The sequence below is a fragment of the Lissotriton vulgaris genome, chromosome 11 (assembly GCF_964263255.1).
Source record: "Lissotriton vulgaris chromosome 11, aLisVul1.2, whole genome shotgun sequence".
NCBI lineage: Eukaryota > Metazoa > Chordata > Amphibia > Caudata > Salamandridae > Lissotriton > Lissotriton vulgaris.
In genome coordinates this window covers 258667341-258682619 of record NC_141699.1, presented here as the reverse complement: position 1 = coordinate 258682619, position 15279 = coordinate 258667341, and the positions used below count along the sequence as shown (strand labels likewise).

At 45.1% G+C, this 15279-nt stretch overlaps 1 protein-coding gene across 2 annotated transcripts in view; it reads left to right on the top strand.

The window, feature by feature from the left end:
* The first annotated feature begins 13676 nt into the window (after positions 1-13676).
* The window catches only part of LOC147679617 (telomerase protein component 1-like), a 110365-nt gene continuing 108762 nt past the window's right edge, over positions 13677-15279 (top strand). Inside the window, exons 1-2 of one of the 2 annotated variants that reach the window (XM_086943187.1) lie at positions 13677-14234; positions 14575-14748. In XM_086943187.1, coding sequence (XP_086799313.1) covers positions 14127-14234; positions 14575-14748 — 282 coding nt within the window. In that variant the 5' untranslated portion in view covers positions 13677-14126. Of the gene's footprint in view, positions 14235-14507; positions 14749-15279 lie in introns of both variants that reach the window. The other variant, XM_086943188.1, reaches the window with a different exon arrangement.

Below are 15279 nucleotides of genomic sequence, written 5' to 3'. Positions count from 1 at the left end.
TGAAATTGAATGTGCGATTGCCACGTATTCCCCAATATCGTATCTCCCTGGATGGTGAACGAGCTTTGTTAGCGATCATCTACGATTTGATCGAGAAAGATGTCATTGAAGAAACTCGGGGAAACGTGTGCAATAGTCCTGTACTGCCCATTCTTAAACGTACTGATCCTACCAAACCGCCTGTTTATCGTTTTGTTATTGATTTACGGGAGGTGAATAAAATTGTGGTTCCTCAATTCCCTGTTGTGCCTGACATTACGGCGCTACTGACTCTGATTCCAGCTACAGCTTCATGGTTTTCGGTGATTGATTTGAAAAATGCGTTTTTCAGCATCCCGATTGCCGAAGAGAGCAGGGACCTTTTCGGTTTCTCTCTTGGTGGACGTAGCTTCCGGTTCAAACGCGCTCCTCAGGGCTACTGTGAAAGTCCATCGATTTACAGTCAAGCTTTGAAGGGTCAACTAGATGCGTTTAGGTTGCCGGTTGGTGCGGCTTTAATCCAATACGTCGACGACTTATTGGTGGCTGCTGATACTCAGGACATTTGCAAAATTGCTACAGTGTCGTTGCTGCAACATCTCTGTGAGTTAAATCACAAGGTGTCACCTTCTAAACTCCAATATTGTTGTCAAGAAGTAACCTATCTAGGTCACTTATTGTCAAAGGAGGGAAGGAGATTGACCCCAGAGAGAATTGCAGCGATTGCGCGCATGGCTGTGCCACAAACCCAAAGAGATGTGCGTGCCTTTCTAGGTATCACATCGTACTGCAGGCAGTGGATTCCTAATTTTTCATTGCTAGCGAAACCATTGGTGGCTCTTACGTGCAAGGATGTTTCGACTCCTTTACCATGGACGGAAGAATGTCAGAAACGTTTTTCTGAATTACGTGATTCATTGTGTTCGGCCCCTGTGTTAGGTACCCCTGATTACAGCAAGCCGTTCACGTTATATGTTCACGAGAGGGAAGGTTGTGCTTTAAGCGTCTTAACGCAACCTTTTGGTGGTAAGCAACGTCCATGTGCATATTTTTCCTCGACCTTAGACCCAGTAGCTAGAGCATTGCCGAGTTGTTTGAGAGCAACTGCGGCAGCTGCGGTCTCCATCCGACAATCAGCAGGATTGGTCATGGATAATATGCTTACGGTGATGGTTCCGCATGCAGTCGATACTCTTTTGAACCGTACGAAAACTCAGCACTTGACGAGTGCGAGGTTATCTGGGTACGAATTGACGCTCTTGGCAAGCCACATTCAGATAAAACGTTGTAATGTCCTAAATCCGGCAACTTTGTTACCAATTAGTGCAGAGTCAGATGCAGTAACAGAACATGACTGTTACTTGCGGACAGAGGAGGAAACAAAAGGTCGTGTGGACCTTAAAAACACCCCATTGGAAGACCCGGATGGCATCCTGTATGTGGATGGGTCATGTTTTAAATTGCCGAATGGTGATGTGACTACTGCTTATGCTGTGGTGACATTGAATACTATTGTTGAGACTGCGAGATTGAATCAGAATTCTGCCCAAGCTGCAGAGCTGATCGCTCTTACTAGAGCATGTGTATTAGCAAAAGGTAAACGTGTGAATGTGTACACCGATAGTCAGTATGCTTTCGGTGTAGCGCATAGTTTCGGACGATTGTGGCGAGAACGTGGTTTCTTGACGTCACATGGCACGAAAATACAGCATGGCCAGCTTGTGAACGATCTTTTGGATGCATTGACTTTGCCTGCTCAAGTTGCAATTGTTAAATGTAGTGCGCATCGTAAGGTGACGGATGATGTTGGTCGTGGTAATGCGTTTGCAGATGAGATTGCTAAGGAGACTGCCCGGAACCTTAGCACTCGAATGTATGTGACGAATTCGGTTAGGTGGCCTACAGAATCAAGTATGTGTGAGAATACTATAGAGAGTGTGAAAGCAATTCAGAATGAGGCCACCGACACTGAAAAGATGAAGTGGAAAGAAAGTACGGGAAGGTTGGATGTGAATGGTTGCTGGATTGATTTGTCAGATCAGAAAAGATGGATGTTGCCTGATGCGTATGTACTGGCCGTTGTGCAAATGGCACATGGGTTAGCACATATTAGCGCGAAAGGTATTTGCAAGTTGTTGGCTGATGTGTGGAAGAATGATGGAATTACTAAGTGTGCTGAACGTTTGGTGAAGAATTGTATGGTGTGTATAATGTACAATCCTGGCAAAGGAACCCCAACTCCCCCTGGCAGTTTTGCTCCTCCTTCGTATCCCTTTGAGGTGATCCAATTGGACTTCATCCATATGGAGCGATGCAATAACCTGAAATACGTTTTGGTTGTGGTTTGCGCATTCTCCCGATGGATCGAGGCCTATCCCCTCAAAGATAATACTGCTTTGTCTACTGCGAAAATCCTACTGAAGGAATACTTTCCTCGGTATGGAATGCCTAGAGTCGTGTGGTCAGATAACGGAAGTGAGTTTGTTGGAAGTGTGATGAGGAGTGTGTGTAAGGGCCTTGGAATTAATCAGAAATTCCATAGCGCCAATCATCCCCAGTCAGCTGGATTGGTTGAAGGGTACAATGGCACCCTTAAACTAAAATTAGCGAAGATCCAGGCTACGACTGGACTTTCGTGGCCTGACGCTTTGCCTCTAGCATTACTGTCAACTAGGGCGACTGTACACTCCCGAATAGGGCTTAGTCCCTATGAAATAGTGTTCGGCCGTCCTGCGAATGTGTGGGGGGTTCCTAGGCCAGGTATGTTTGTTGATCTTGAGTACCCGATGTTGATTGACTACTTACATGACTTGACTGCTAAACTGAGGTTAATTCATCAACAGGTTTACGACGCCTTGCCGACGCAGACGGAGGGTCCAGGCCACCAGCTCCAGCCTGGTGATTGGGTTGTCACCCGAAATTTTTCGCGCAAGAAGAATCTGGACCCCCGCTTTGTTGGACCTCACCAGGTGCTTTTGGCCACGAGGACTGCCGTTCGTCTTGAGGGACGGAAGAACTGGGTACATGCTACCCATTGTAAGCGAGTCCCTATTCCTTTGCCGGCAGACCCGTGGGTGAGGAAAGGCATTGCGTCAACAGAAGCAGCGACATTGCCGGCGTTTGTACCTTTCAGTGACGCACAACTTGTTGGTGAACACTCAGTGCAGCAGAAAGCCATTGTTGGAACATTGTCAGCAAAAGACTCAAGACCAAATCAGCAAACTGATCAACAGGACGCTGTCTCTTCGACAGATCCTTTGTTCGACGTGCAGACACGTCCCGGGAAACATCGATATTCTTTGCGTTCTCATACTAAGGACAAATAAATTTTTTTCTTGCTTTGCTGAAACTGATAACTGCAATATCTTCGTTTCCCATGATCAACTTTGAACATTCGTATCACTGAAAATTGTTTTGTACATATATCAAGATTTTTTCTTGTATCTTTTTCCTTCCACAGCTGAATTATTTGTGCTAAATAAATACATATTGTGTATTGAGGGCCGTAGGGCCGCGCGCGTACTTCCTTCTGGACAGTAGGTCTTGACGCTAGGTTAAAGGCCGTCGGTTCCTAGGAACTCCTGGGAATTGACTATTGCTGCACAGAACGAAGTGCGTCAAGAAACGTTGCGGACGGTCATAGGGAAATGGCATTTTCAAAGCTGAACGATTTGGAAGGAACGCAGGCGTATAGAGTCAAACTGCAGAAACTTAGTCGTACGAAATGTTTTGTATTCCAATTGTTTGTATTGTTTTTAACTGCTTCCGCATTTTTGGCGGGTGGGGTGTATTACACTATGTCTTACTTCTTACTTCCTACCCCTACTCCTACTCCTTACCCTAACATTACTTCTACTGCTTCTCCTCATTCCTTTCATATGTTACCAGAACACGAACAGGCTAGACGTGTAGAATTCCGCAACAATTCCTTTATCCAGCTCCTCCATCAGCATCAGTTAGTGGTTAACACTACTAATTGTTGGGTGTGTGGGTTGATGCCACATACTACGGGTAAGGGAATTCCATATCTGGTGTTACCGTATAGTTCCCAAGGGTCAGCTCGAGCATACCAAACAATGCTTCGAAGCGCACTAGGTTTCCACCCCTCTCCAGAACGTTCCCCCAAACCGGGTCCTACCTCATGGCAGTGGGTGGTATCGATGATAATACAGGATTTGGAAGATGAGATCCATGATGCTTATCTCATCCCTAAGGCAGAGGTACAAGCCTATAGGGCACCGAATAAAGGGGAATATAGTACGTTCACTAATGAAAAGCAGCTTAAAAGCTCGTCTCCAATATGGGTCGTACCCCACACTGGTAATCTTTGTCTTGTGGGTCGTGGCTCGCAAGCCTCACTTGGAGTAAGTGCTTGCACTGAAAGTTACGTTCTGTCAATGTCCCCGATCCCTGTGCTTCTGGCTGCCAAGGGTACGTACTTCATCTGTCATGATCGTGCATACACATGGTTGCCCGCAGACTTCATGGGCTCATGTTTTGTTGCAAATCTGTTGCCTCCGACGTTTACTGTAGATGCCGATTATCATAAGACTAGAGTTGTACGAGGCGTAATTAGTGAAGAGGATACTGCCGGTCAAGAGGCAGGAGACTTTTTCAAGGGTTTCCTCCCGTTTTGGGGACCTATGGTTAATAGTAGGAACCTGAGACATTTGACTCGAGTGGTAGAATCGACAGCTAACATTACTGCCAGTGCCCTTGGTAATATCACCACAGAACTTCAGGCGGAGAGACTTATGACATTACAAAACCGTATGGTTTTAGATGTTGTCTTAGCAGATCGCGGTGGGGTATGTAAAGTGATCCATTCGAGCTGTTGCATTTTCATTCCAGATAATGCTCCTACTGTCTATCAAGCCATCTCGAAGTTGCACAAGATCTCCGAATCCATACACGTGGATGTAGGGGATTGGACGCTACTTGGTTGGTTTTGGGGCCTGGTGTCGACTTGGGGTTGGAAGATTCTGACGATCATCGGGGTTGTGGTAGTGTTCCTGTTCACGTGTTGCCTTTGTGTGCAGTGTGGTCCTGCCTTATGTGGCCTCTGTGCTACAACGTGTATGAGGCAACCATCTGTTACCAAGGGGACTCGGTTGGACAGAGCTATGCTACAACGACATCTTGATGGTCTGATGAATATCGAGTATGATTCCGACTAGTGCTTGCCTACATGAGGGCAAAAGGAGCGTCTGAGGTTCCGTGACAATTGTAAGTGGTGTTTTTAACTCGCACGAATATGGTCGAGTCTAGTATCTATGAACCGCAAATGACGAGTTTAGCAAGTGTGCGCAGTTTCGCTGTGCTAACTTAAACCGTTCGTTTGTTATGTGGGTTTGTCATCTGTACCCACGGGTTCCATCTTAGATACGGCATCCATTTTGTCTCTTGCCCTCAAGTAGCCAGCGAACGGACGCTGTCCGCTTCGCGACCCTGGGACTCCCAAGATATTTGCGGAAGACACATGTTCTTTGAAAGTGTCTTTATGACGAGGGGGATGCTACTGTAAGGCAGATGGCGCCGCTCGAGGCTCATCTTGCCGCACGGGCTTATTGTCTCAGCCGTGCATCTCATTAGGCACGTCCCTTTGATGCCTGTATCTCGTGCTTCTCGACACTCCCCTTTTACACCCTTTCCGATCTCCCCACTGTCTCCGTCTTCCTCTGCACCTGTCTTCGTTCCTGTTTCGATCTACTTTACTGCTGATTGGAATTTGCTAATGGTGGGAAGATGGGTTTTTACAGTTGGGAACCGCCAAATGTTTCCGCACTTATGTTCCGGATCTTGTGTGTTTCAAAGTGATCTAAGCGACCCCTCTGAGAGCGACTTGTGGGAACCGGGTTGTAAACTATTGTGTATCATGTTATCCTATGGGTAGAAACTGTATAAAAGGAGCGATCCACAAATACAATTTGAAGCAGTCTCCCCGAACTACACTCGATGTACTTCTTGTGACTTCTGTGTTCCCTGCAGTAAATAAACCTTGACTCTTTGACGCCGAAGGAAGTGTCCCGTGTCTCTGTGATTTGTACGCCGGAGCAGGTTACCCACGAAGGTTTCAGGTGTTGTGCCCTGGCACCGCTGGGTCCAAAGAACCCAGTCCTTCAACTGGCTCAGGAGAAACAAAAAAATTCTCGTAACTCCGGTCCCAGACTTAGAGGCAGCTACAAATGCAAGCGTTCCTAATGCTAAAGCCGTACATCCCAGATGGATGCAATGGGCTAATTCTCTCACTGCAATGGATGTAGAATACAGATATGACCCAAGGCTGAAAACACAAGCATTACTGCAATATGAACAAGACTATCCTCTACCAAATAAAAATTATGCCTCTAGATCAGTATGAATACATTATTAACACTGATGGATCTGCTCAGCCTGCCATAGGAAGTAAACAGCAATACAGTGCTGCATGTGTTATTGTAAAGGGTAGTATACAGGATGGTAAGTTCCTTCCCAGCAATAGGAAGACACAGTCTCTAGGAGACTGCAAGGCTCAGCTGGCAGAAATTAAAGCCCTCTTATTGGCACTTGTAAATACAGATCGGGAATTCCCCACACTGAACGTGTGCGATACTTTTGACTGTGTCCAGTCATACAACGAATATCTCCATTGCTTGGTTCAGAATCGTTTTAAAGACTCAATAGGTGGCACAATTAAGCATAAAATTCTATGGGAAGAGGTAGCCGAGTTGAAAAACGAACTGCCAAGAGCTCACATGATATACACGCTGAGTCATCACGTGATGGCGTTCACGTTGAAGGAAATTCATTGGCCGATGAAGCCGCAAAGGGGGCAGTACGTACTGCTGCCGTAGCTGCAATAACTTGTTCGAAAACAAGACTAGACGGACAGATAATGGTAGCTGTCATTGCTTCACGCAAAAACAGTCCAGCCTTACCGAAAGGTTTTCCACTCAAGTACTCCTACAAGTTAGATGCAAACAACAAGTATGCTCAGGAGTGGGGGATAGAGTAATACCAAACATGGATCGCAGATTAGACTTAATACTAGCGGCACACAAGGTTCTAGGTTCTGCACATGCAGGGATTTCATTAGTGAAACAACGCTATTGGTGGCCCGGTTTAACTAAACAGACAAAGAATTTTGTCTTAAATCGCGACATCTGCCAGTAGATGAAGGGTTCCACTGTTGTGCGTCCAGCGCAGACACCGCTACTGATATCAGACAGACCACTTGCATGTGTCTATTTGGATCACTGCAGCCCCCTATAATCAGATGGGGCTTACAAGTATATCATGGTGGCAGTGGATTCATGCTCGAGATTCCTATGGGTATCACCTTAGCGCTCAGCTGACGCTCGAACTGTTATAAAAGATTTGCAGGTCTTTATAGGGACATTCCCTATTGGCACATTACATTCTGACTGTGGCCCCGCGTTTAGCTCTAGGGCTTACAAGAAAGCCATGGAAGGTTTGGGTGTAGCATTGGGGTACTCCTCTCCGTACCATCCTGAGGGAAATTCGGTTGTGGAGAGGAAAACTGGGACTTAAAACAATCTTTAAGAGTTAGAGTATTAGGTTTGGTGGTAGTTAGATCAATCACTTATATGGGGTGCAGCGAGCCCTTAGTAAATTGCCAAGATGTTCTTTAGGGGGTGTCACTCCTTACGAGTGAATGTGGGTACCTGATTTTGATTATGAAAGCAATGTGGCAGATGAAAAACCATTTGATATCAATATACGTTTGGCTGTTTTACAGGATCCAAATGAGTCCTGGGCACTACTAGGCATTGTGCTGGTCAAACACACCGCCACTGGGGAAGTCAAATCAGTCACAGCAAGAACTGTCTGGATCCCTAAAGTCGGGGATCTAGTCAGAGAAAAGATCGAGGACAAAAAATAATATGGGTCATCATAGAGAAAGCCTGTACCTGTCCTGGCTCTCGAAGCAACAAAAACAGTACTTTTGTCCGCCTCTTGCCGGAAAAAAAGGCAAGATTTGTCTCCATTGAGCTGATCAAACCACACTATGTGGCCGATACTGAATAGTAGGTCTCGTGGGCTCCTGGGTAGCCGAGGCTCTCCTCTCGCTACCATACATGAAGTTCAGACAGAAAGACTTATAACATTCAAAGAGTTACTAATACGAAATGATGGAATTTCCAACAATAACTTTTTCCTCTGGAAACAGAACCTCAAACTACAAATGAAAGACAAATTTCAATTCGACCTACCTCCGATGTCTACATCAATATACCTCAACAAGGGACACCTGCCAACTCTACACAACCTGCAGAGCTACCAAAGATTGATCGAACTGCATCTGGCTACTTCATCGATTTTGATACCTTCTCTCTTGATCCCAGTGAACCCGAGACTACGCCAGCTCCAGTTTCCCATAAGCAAGCAATTAGTGAATTCTACATCTTTCTGAAAAAGAATTACTTTGTCTCCAGCTCTGGATAATATCCGCAATGTTGTTTTTTCTGTTCTTGATTGGCCTAGTGACTCTTTTGCCTGCTAATAAATGGAAAATAATATCTCCTAGAACGCTCTGCATTACCAAATGTGAACTTGGTCCTAAAACCTCATACATCATTTCATCCTGAACAAAGAGACTTGTTTTCCATAAACATTACATCTGTTCCAATTCCTGATGGTATAGTTTGGGACCATGTTGATTGTGATGTATTTGGCCCCACTGAACTTTTGAAAATACCACATTGATTTAAAATGATTGTAAATGATATCATTACCTCCAGTGCATTTTCTGATGATTGGGATTTTGAAACTGTAAATAATATGTTGTCTGATTTGGAAAAATCCGCTGCATTTTCAAACAATGAAATGTTAGAGGATGCATCTGACTTTGATAGCTTGTACTGATACCATCATTATGGTCATCACTTTTTACACAAATCCAGTATCCCACGTAATGTTTTCACATACCACCAATGGGAACATTGCCCAACACGACCAAAAGTTCGTTCGAAGATATTTTCACAGAAATTCTCATATTTTTCAGGGTTTAACACTTCTGACCCGGCCTCATATTATTATAAGGTTGCACCTACACGTGCACAGAAAATATGCTAAGTAACACCAAACAGATTTTTTCTTCAACCTTTACTTCCCAACTGTCTGTACAGGGTTTCGACTTATGGAAGGGCCCTATAGACACAAAATCAGCCTGGGGTTCTAAAGAATGTCAAGTTCAGGAGACAGAAGCACTATTTAGCCTTATTCCTCATCAAATAATATTTCTGAATGAAACTATGCACAGACTTCCTTGGACTAGCCAAAAACAAGCATTTGAACACGCCTCGTGTTCCTACACTTTCACACAACAATTTTACATCACGCGGAGAGTAAACAATAGATGACATCATGCAGTACCATACTTCAGACCCCATTGGAAGGGATGGTTAGTTTAGCTCACAAACACAAACAAATGTCAATCAAGATTCAAGGGTACAACCGAAGGGTTTAGTATCCATAGGCCAGACCCACAATATGTACAAAGAGAACCTTTGGGGATAGTGACATCATACACTGTTGGGAAGTTGTACCTTGATTGGATAAAAACATTAACACTGTCCCAGGTGAAACAGCATTTATCCTTACTCTCAGATGAGGTGGATCTAAGTGATTTTTTATTGGGTTCCAAAAGTCACGTCAGAAACATTACTATTATGTTGTTTATAAAGAAATCTGGAAAATCACTCAACAAGCAGCTGCAGAGAGACTTTGTGAAATAGATAAGATTAACCTAGATATGGTATTAGCAGTATTTGATAACGGTCTGACTACAATAACATCCAGGATTTATACTCTGGGCAACATTGTATCTTCTTCCATAGATATACTAGAAGACTTGTCCATACTACAGCACTAACAATTGCAATTACGTTCTATTATGCTATTAAGCTGGACGCTGCAATCATTGTGCTCTGGTTATGTTCCTTGGTGGTTTATCAACAGTAAGTCACTCTTTTCGGCATATAATCTAACAGAAAAACAGATAACAATGGCAAAAAGAGGTGCTACATACACCCAATCTTTTTACACTCATTAGGAACAGTTTATATTAATGAATTTCTGTTTTATTTCTTTTATTGTTCCTTTGACTTCTTGCACCTGTATGATTTGGATGAAAAGAGGCACCAGTATATGCTTCTCCTTCAGGGGCACATGCAAGTAGGCCGACTCCACCTCTTGATGTTTGTTTTATGTCCTGTTTTGTGACAAATGACGAGTGACAGACCTGACACCACTGATTAAATAGTGCCATTTACATGCAATAGGAAACGAGGATCAACAATCCGCCCCAATGAAAGCCTGGGGCCATGAGGAAGGGCTGATACATATTGACATAGTATGAGGGTATCAGGTAGTAACCCTTCCCTTAATTCACCTGAGCAATTTATTCATATTTTAACCATACCAGTAGCACCCAAAATAATAGAAAATAGGGGAGACCACTAGGTATTTTTTAATATTTATATTCCTCCGCAAGATTACGACATCAAAGTGCTCCCTGGACCATGGTTGACCCCTCCCTAGGTTTTAGGGACCAGGGTGCAACCCAATGATGAACCATAACACCAAGAAGGCATGAGGGTGCAAAACAAAAGAATAATTATATTTTTTCTGATCAGGAGGGAAAATTTACAATAAACTATTATAAGTAGGATACCTGTTGTCAAGGGAATTCTAGATAGGGAGATGGTATCCTGCATTTCCCCACATGGACATTTCTCTCTCCTCTCCCCACATGGCTGTGTGAATTTTGGTTGCACGTACAAGAAGAAACATAAGTCCAAGCAGGACTTGGCCCCGTTCTGCTACTGTTCCTCTTCAGAGAAGGTGCAAGGGCATCATCATGTCTCAATGTCTTGGTCTCAATACACTGAGGAGCTAGTTCCGTCCTTAGTCTTATGCATCCAGAGTTTCCAGGGACATTACAGCAGGTCGAATCTTTTGAAAGGCCAACCTACTCATCTTTGACATGCTTCTTGCTCTCACTGGTGCACCTGCGGGCAGTAAGGATTCGCAGGGGGCTTCAATCGGTTTACCGTTGGTAGATCCATCCTCGCAACCATCTGTGCCCCTTAAACATGCTTTGGGTTTTGCACTGGCATCAGTGCTGACTTCAGTTCCAGCGTGCCAGTCCCTCAAACACAGACACCTGCACCAACACTGCTGGTGGCACAGGCGGAGCCTCAACCCATAGTGGTTGCTGATTATGTCTCGACCACAGCCACACCAGGATCTTGATGTGGCACAGCCAATACTCACTTAATCAGATCTCGAATACTATTCCACTGATTTGCAGCAGCGCAGAGTCAGCCATATGGATACGACAGTGGTGGGGGTGTGGAAAAGTTTGCCCCACCTTATGATGAGGACAGTCTGTACATGGACCTACAAGATGCCAGCAGGTTGGACATCTCGCCTTAAACTGGATTGGTCGCCCCTGGACCAGCAAAGGAGGAAAGTATGCCTTTGACTACTGTGATTAGGAGCTTTGGTGAGGTCCTTAATCTCCACCTTCCTTCTAGAGAGCTGAAAAGAAATGAACTTATGGAGGTTCTTCAGCCTGGTCAACCAAACCTCTCCTGCTCTTCAACATGCCCTCACGCACTTGGGCTAAACCATGCTTTGGAGCCCTGTCAATTGACAAGTTTCCCTCTGCCAGTGGTGGGCTCAGCAGGGAAAATGTACAAATCACATGAAACTTTTAAACTCGTCTAATCTGTGCACCTGGCTCCAGTGAAAGCAAAAGCTGGTCAAGAACACTTGGAAGAGTGATTGAAATATTGGAATAAAGACGATGCTCTGTTTGGCTCTGGTGGCCTAACTTTGCCACCAGAGGAGCGTAAGTAATACCCCCGTCCCACCGCCACCAGGTTGTTGATTCTCAACATAGGATTTTTTGTGGGTCACCCTTTATTTTCATCTTCATTATTAAACACGTGGCAGCTACAGGCATCAGCCCACTGAGCTATCCAGTGTAGTACCCAAGGTTGGACAAATACCAAATTTGGCCCTAAGTCCCTGCTTCTGTATCCCTTGCACAAACACAAATCGCTTGTAGGAGAAGAGCTCATCAGCCAGTGTTGCAGAAAATCTAGTGCGTAATGAAACTACAATAACATTTGGGGTTGTATCACGGTCTAGTTAGGCGCAAGCACATTTTGCTTTTATTGTTTCCATTTTGCTTTACTTAGATCTACTGGTTAATAAAAATTGTTCTTGTCTCATACTACATTACCTGGCTGCACACTGAAGTTATTGATGGGTATTATTTACTATGCAATATTATATCTGTATTTCTCCCCCTTTTACCTCCCGGAATAATTGCTCACTTTTACTACCTTGAGCGCCTGGACTCCCCTTTGTAGGCCTGTGGTTTATAAATCTTTGACTTTCTCATCCATTTATTTGTTCATTGATGAAGTAACTTGGTGATCCAGTTGTAGTTCAATATGATTGTGGTCTTGGGACATCTTAAGTGAAATACAGCACCCCCACAAGATACTGCTCAGTAGCCTCTGATTGCCCAAAGATACCAAAACAATGCCTCGTCATAGTGTGCCCATGTGCAAGCTGGAAGGAGGGAGTGTGATTAGGACTAAAGGGTGGGTAGTGTGGTAGCTAGGAAGGTTGTCATTGGGGGGGGGGGCTGTCAATACAGGGTCTGGTATTGATGGGAAGGAATGGGGGACTGCTGGTGAGCCATATGGCAAAATGTTCCAGTGGGCCAAATGGGAGTGGCTGCTGATAAGCACCATCATATTTGCTGGGCAGTAGGGATGATTTTGGCAACATGGTGTAGTGCAACCTAGCAGGCAATACAGGCCTGTAGTACTGGCCAATGGCTGCTGGTAGGTTGTGTGGACAGTAGGTTAACGAGAAAGCGAAATATTAGCCCCCCCCCCCTCTACGGTTGCCTGCTCCCCCGCCTCAGAGGTTGCAGAGGACTGTATTACGCATCTGAACGTCGATGATGCTGGTTGGACACTGGAGGTGTGATGCACACTTTGCACAGAATCTGTATGTGTGCAGATGCGGAGTGTGGCCTCTACGCCCGTTGCTTGGCTTAATTATTGGTTTGTAGGAATGTCTACCGGTGGACAGTAATGATGCCTACAAGTAGATAGTTTGATGGCCGGCAGCCCTGCCCAGTGTTTGCAGTGGGTAGAACCAGGAAGTGCTGATAGCAGTATTGTGACCGCTGGTGGGCACTGGGGGCGAGTGTATATTACTGCTGACAGAGGAAAAAGTGTTACTCTGTCCATTGACTTGTGTTGTGTAGTAATGGATATTATTGGAGGAAGGTGGTAAAAATATGATTAACATAAAGTGTATCTCCTCTTAGTGGTGGGCTTTTCGTTGGAATGTTTGAGTACAATCATAGTCGCGTGCTGGTGGGCGCTGTGATGGGGACACGGCTGGCAATGTCTGATAGCTGCGGGCTCTCCAAACACTGACGCACCTGCTCTCAAATTTCTCTTCCGGGTTTGGCATAACCGGTATCGCTCCGTCTCTATGGGAACCTGTGTAGTTGCCCAGCCCATGCTGCTGGCCGAACTCTTCCTTTCACTGCAGACCGTCCCCCCTCGCAGCTGACAGTCTATCCAGCTTCTTTCCACATGCGTCCTCTCTCTGGCACCTCCACGCAGCCTGTGCTCACTGTGCACGTGACGTTGACAACGGCTGTTTCCCCTCATACTTCCGTGGTTTTGTCTGAACACTTAGAGGAACAAAGTAACTGTATATAAGCCTTTATCGCCTGTCTTTCCTCTGTTCAGACGGAAAAGCCCTCAGTCTGTCCTTCCTCACTTTCCCGCTAAGGAACATGGAGTCTGTCTTTCCCCAGAACAGTCTACTCCGTTTACAGTCTCTTCTCAGTTACTGCCCGCCTGGAATGATTTGACTCCTGCAATGCAGGCTGTTCACTTTTGACGTCTTACTTCCATGCACTTCCTCACCAGTCGCACCGCTGTCGGTCCATCCCCACAGCCACATGTTACGTTGTTACATAGAACTCAGTGCTTCCCACACAGTCTTACTATATTGCCACTAGTCTTTTCTCTAATTGGAGTAAAAACTCTCCGAACTGCTATTGGCCATTTTCTTTGACTGTTTAATCCTCCCTCTCTACCATGGGGTTCATGACTTCTCGGCTTGTCAGAGCTGCCCAGGTGAGCGGCCTTGCCCAGCCTGTAAACGAAAGAACCAGAAAAGATGGAAAATCAGGCTGCAGTGGACAGGTAAATAATCTTGGAGTGGGTGCCAAGGCTGGTATTTTGGGGGCTGGGAACCCTATGACCTAAAACCATATGGCCTATACTTAAGAGAGTCTAGGGCCTGTATCTCAGCTCTTTCTAGAAACAAAGTTTGATGGGCCACACTGATGGGCATACAGCAAATGTGTTAGGCAAGCCATATCCCTAAGCATCGCATAGACTTAATTTTTCTCTGTCCCACTCTGTTCCTTCACTGTCCAGCCTGCTCTCACACTGTAATGGTACTGTATTTTTCAGGTATCTTTCTATCTGGAATGTTTACTCCGAGCTTCCTACTGATGATACCCAATGATTTGTGTCTCAGGGTTTCACTCCAGATGTTGATCACATGTGGAAGATGGTGGACACCTTTCCCCTAGATCACCCGTCACGCCAACATCCCGATACATCACTCCCTGGAGAATGGAAGACTGTCCGAGTCTTTGTGTCTTCCACCTTTGATGATTTCTACTCGGAACGAGAAGTTTTGGTGAAAAAGGTAAGGGGATTTGATTGCAATGTTTTCTCTCACAGACTACTAATCCCAAATGTTGACTGCGTTAAAGAACGTATAATGGTGTGTCTCCATCTCTTGCTAAGGTCTTACTATTACTCAGCAAGGTGTGATGCACCCATAGATGTCTACCTGTTTCTTTTATAACTGTGACCATGGCTTGGATGTATTGTGAAGCACCGATATGTTCTCGTTGTCATTCTGTGGCTATTATTTGATTGAGTGCTGTGAAGCTCCTGGATAATTCTCATTCGTCAGTGACAACTAAATTCCATCTTGGCCATCACGCCATCATTGTGTTTTGTGTGAAGCTCTCAGCTTCTTGTCGTCACCCATTGATGTGTAATGCTATCTTTTCCATCACTAAGGTGTTCTAAAGCCCCAATACTCTCCCCCCCCCTTAATTGAGTGGTCTAATGCTCCCTTGGTCATCACTTCATCACCAAGGTGCTCTGAAGGTCTTTTAGCGTCACTCAGTGAGGCATAGCAGTCTATTGGCCATGAACTGAAGTGTTA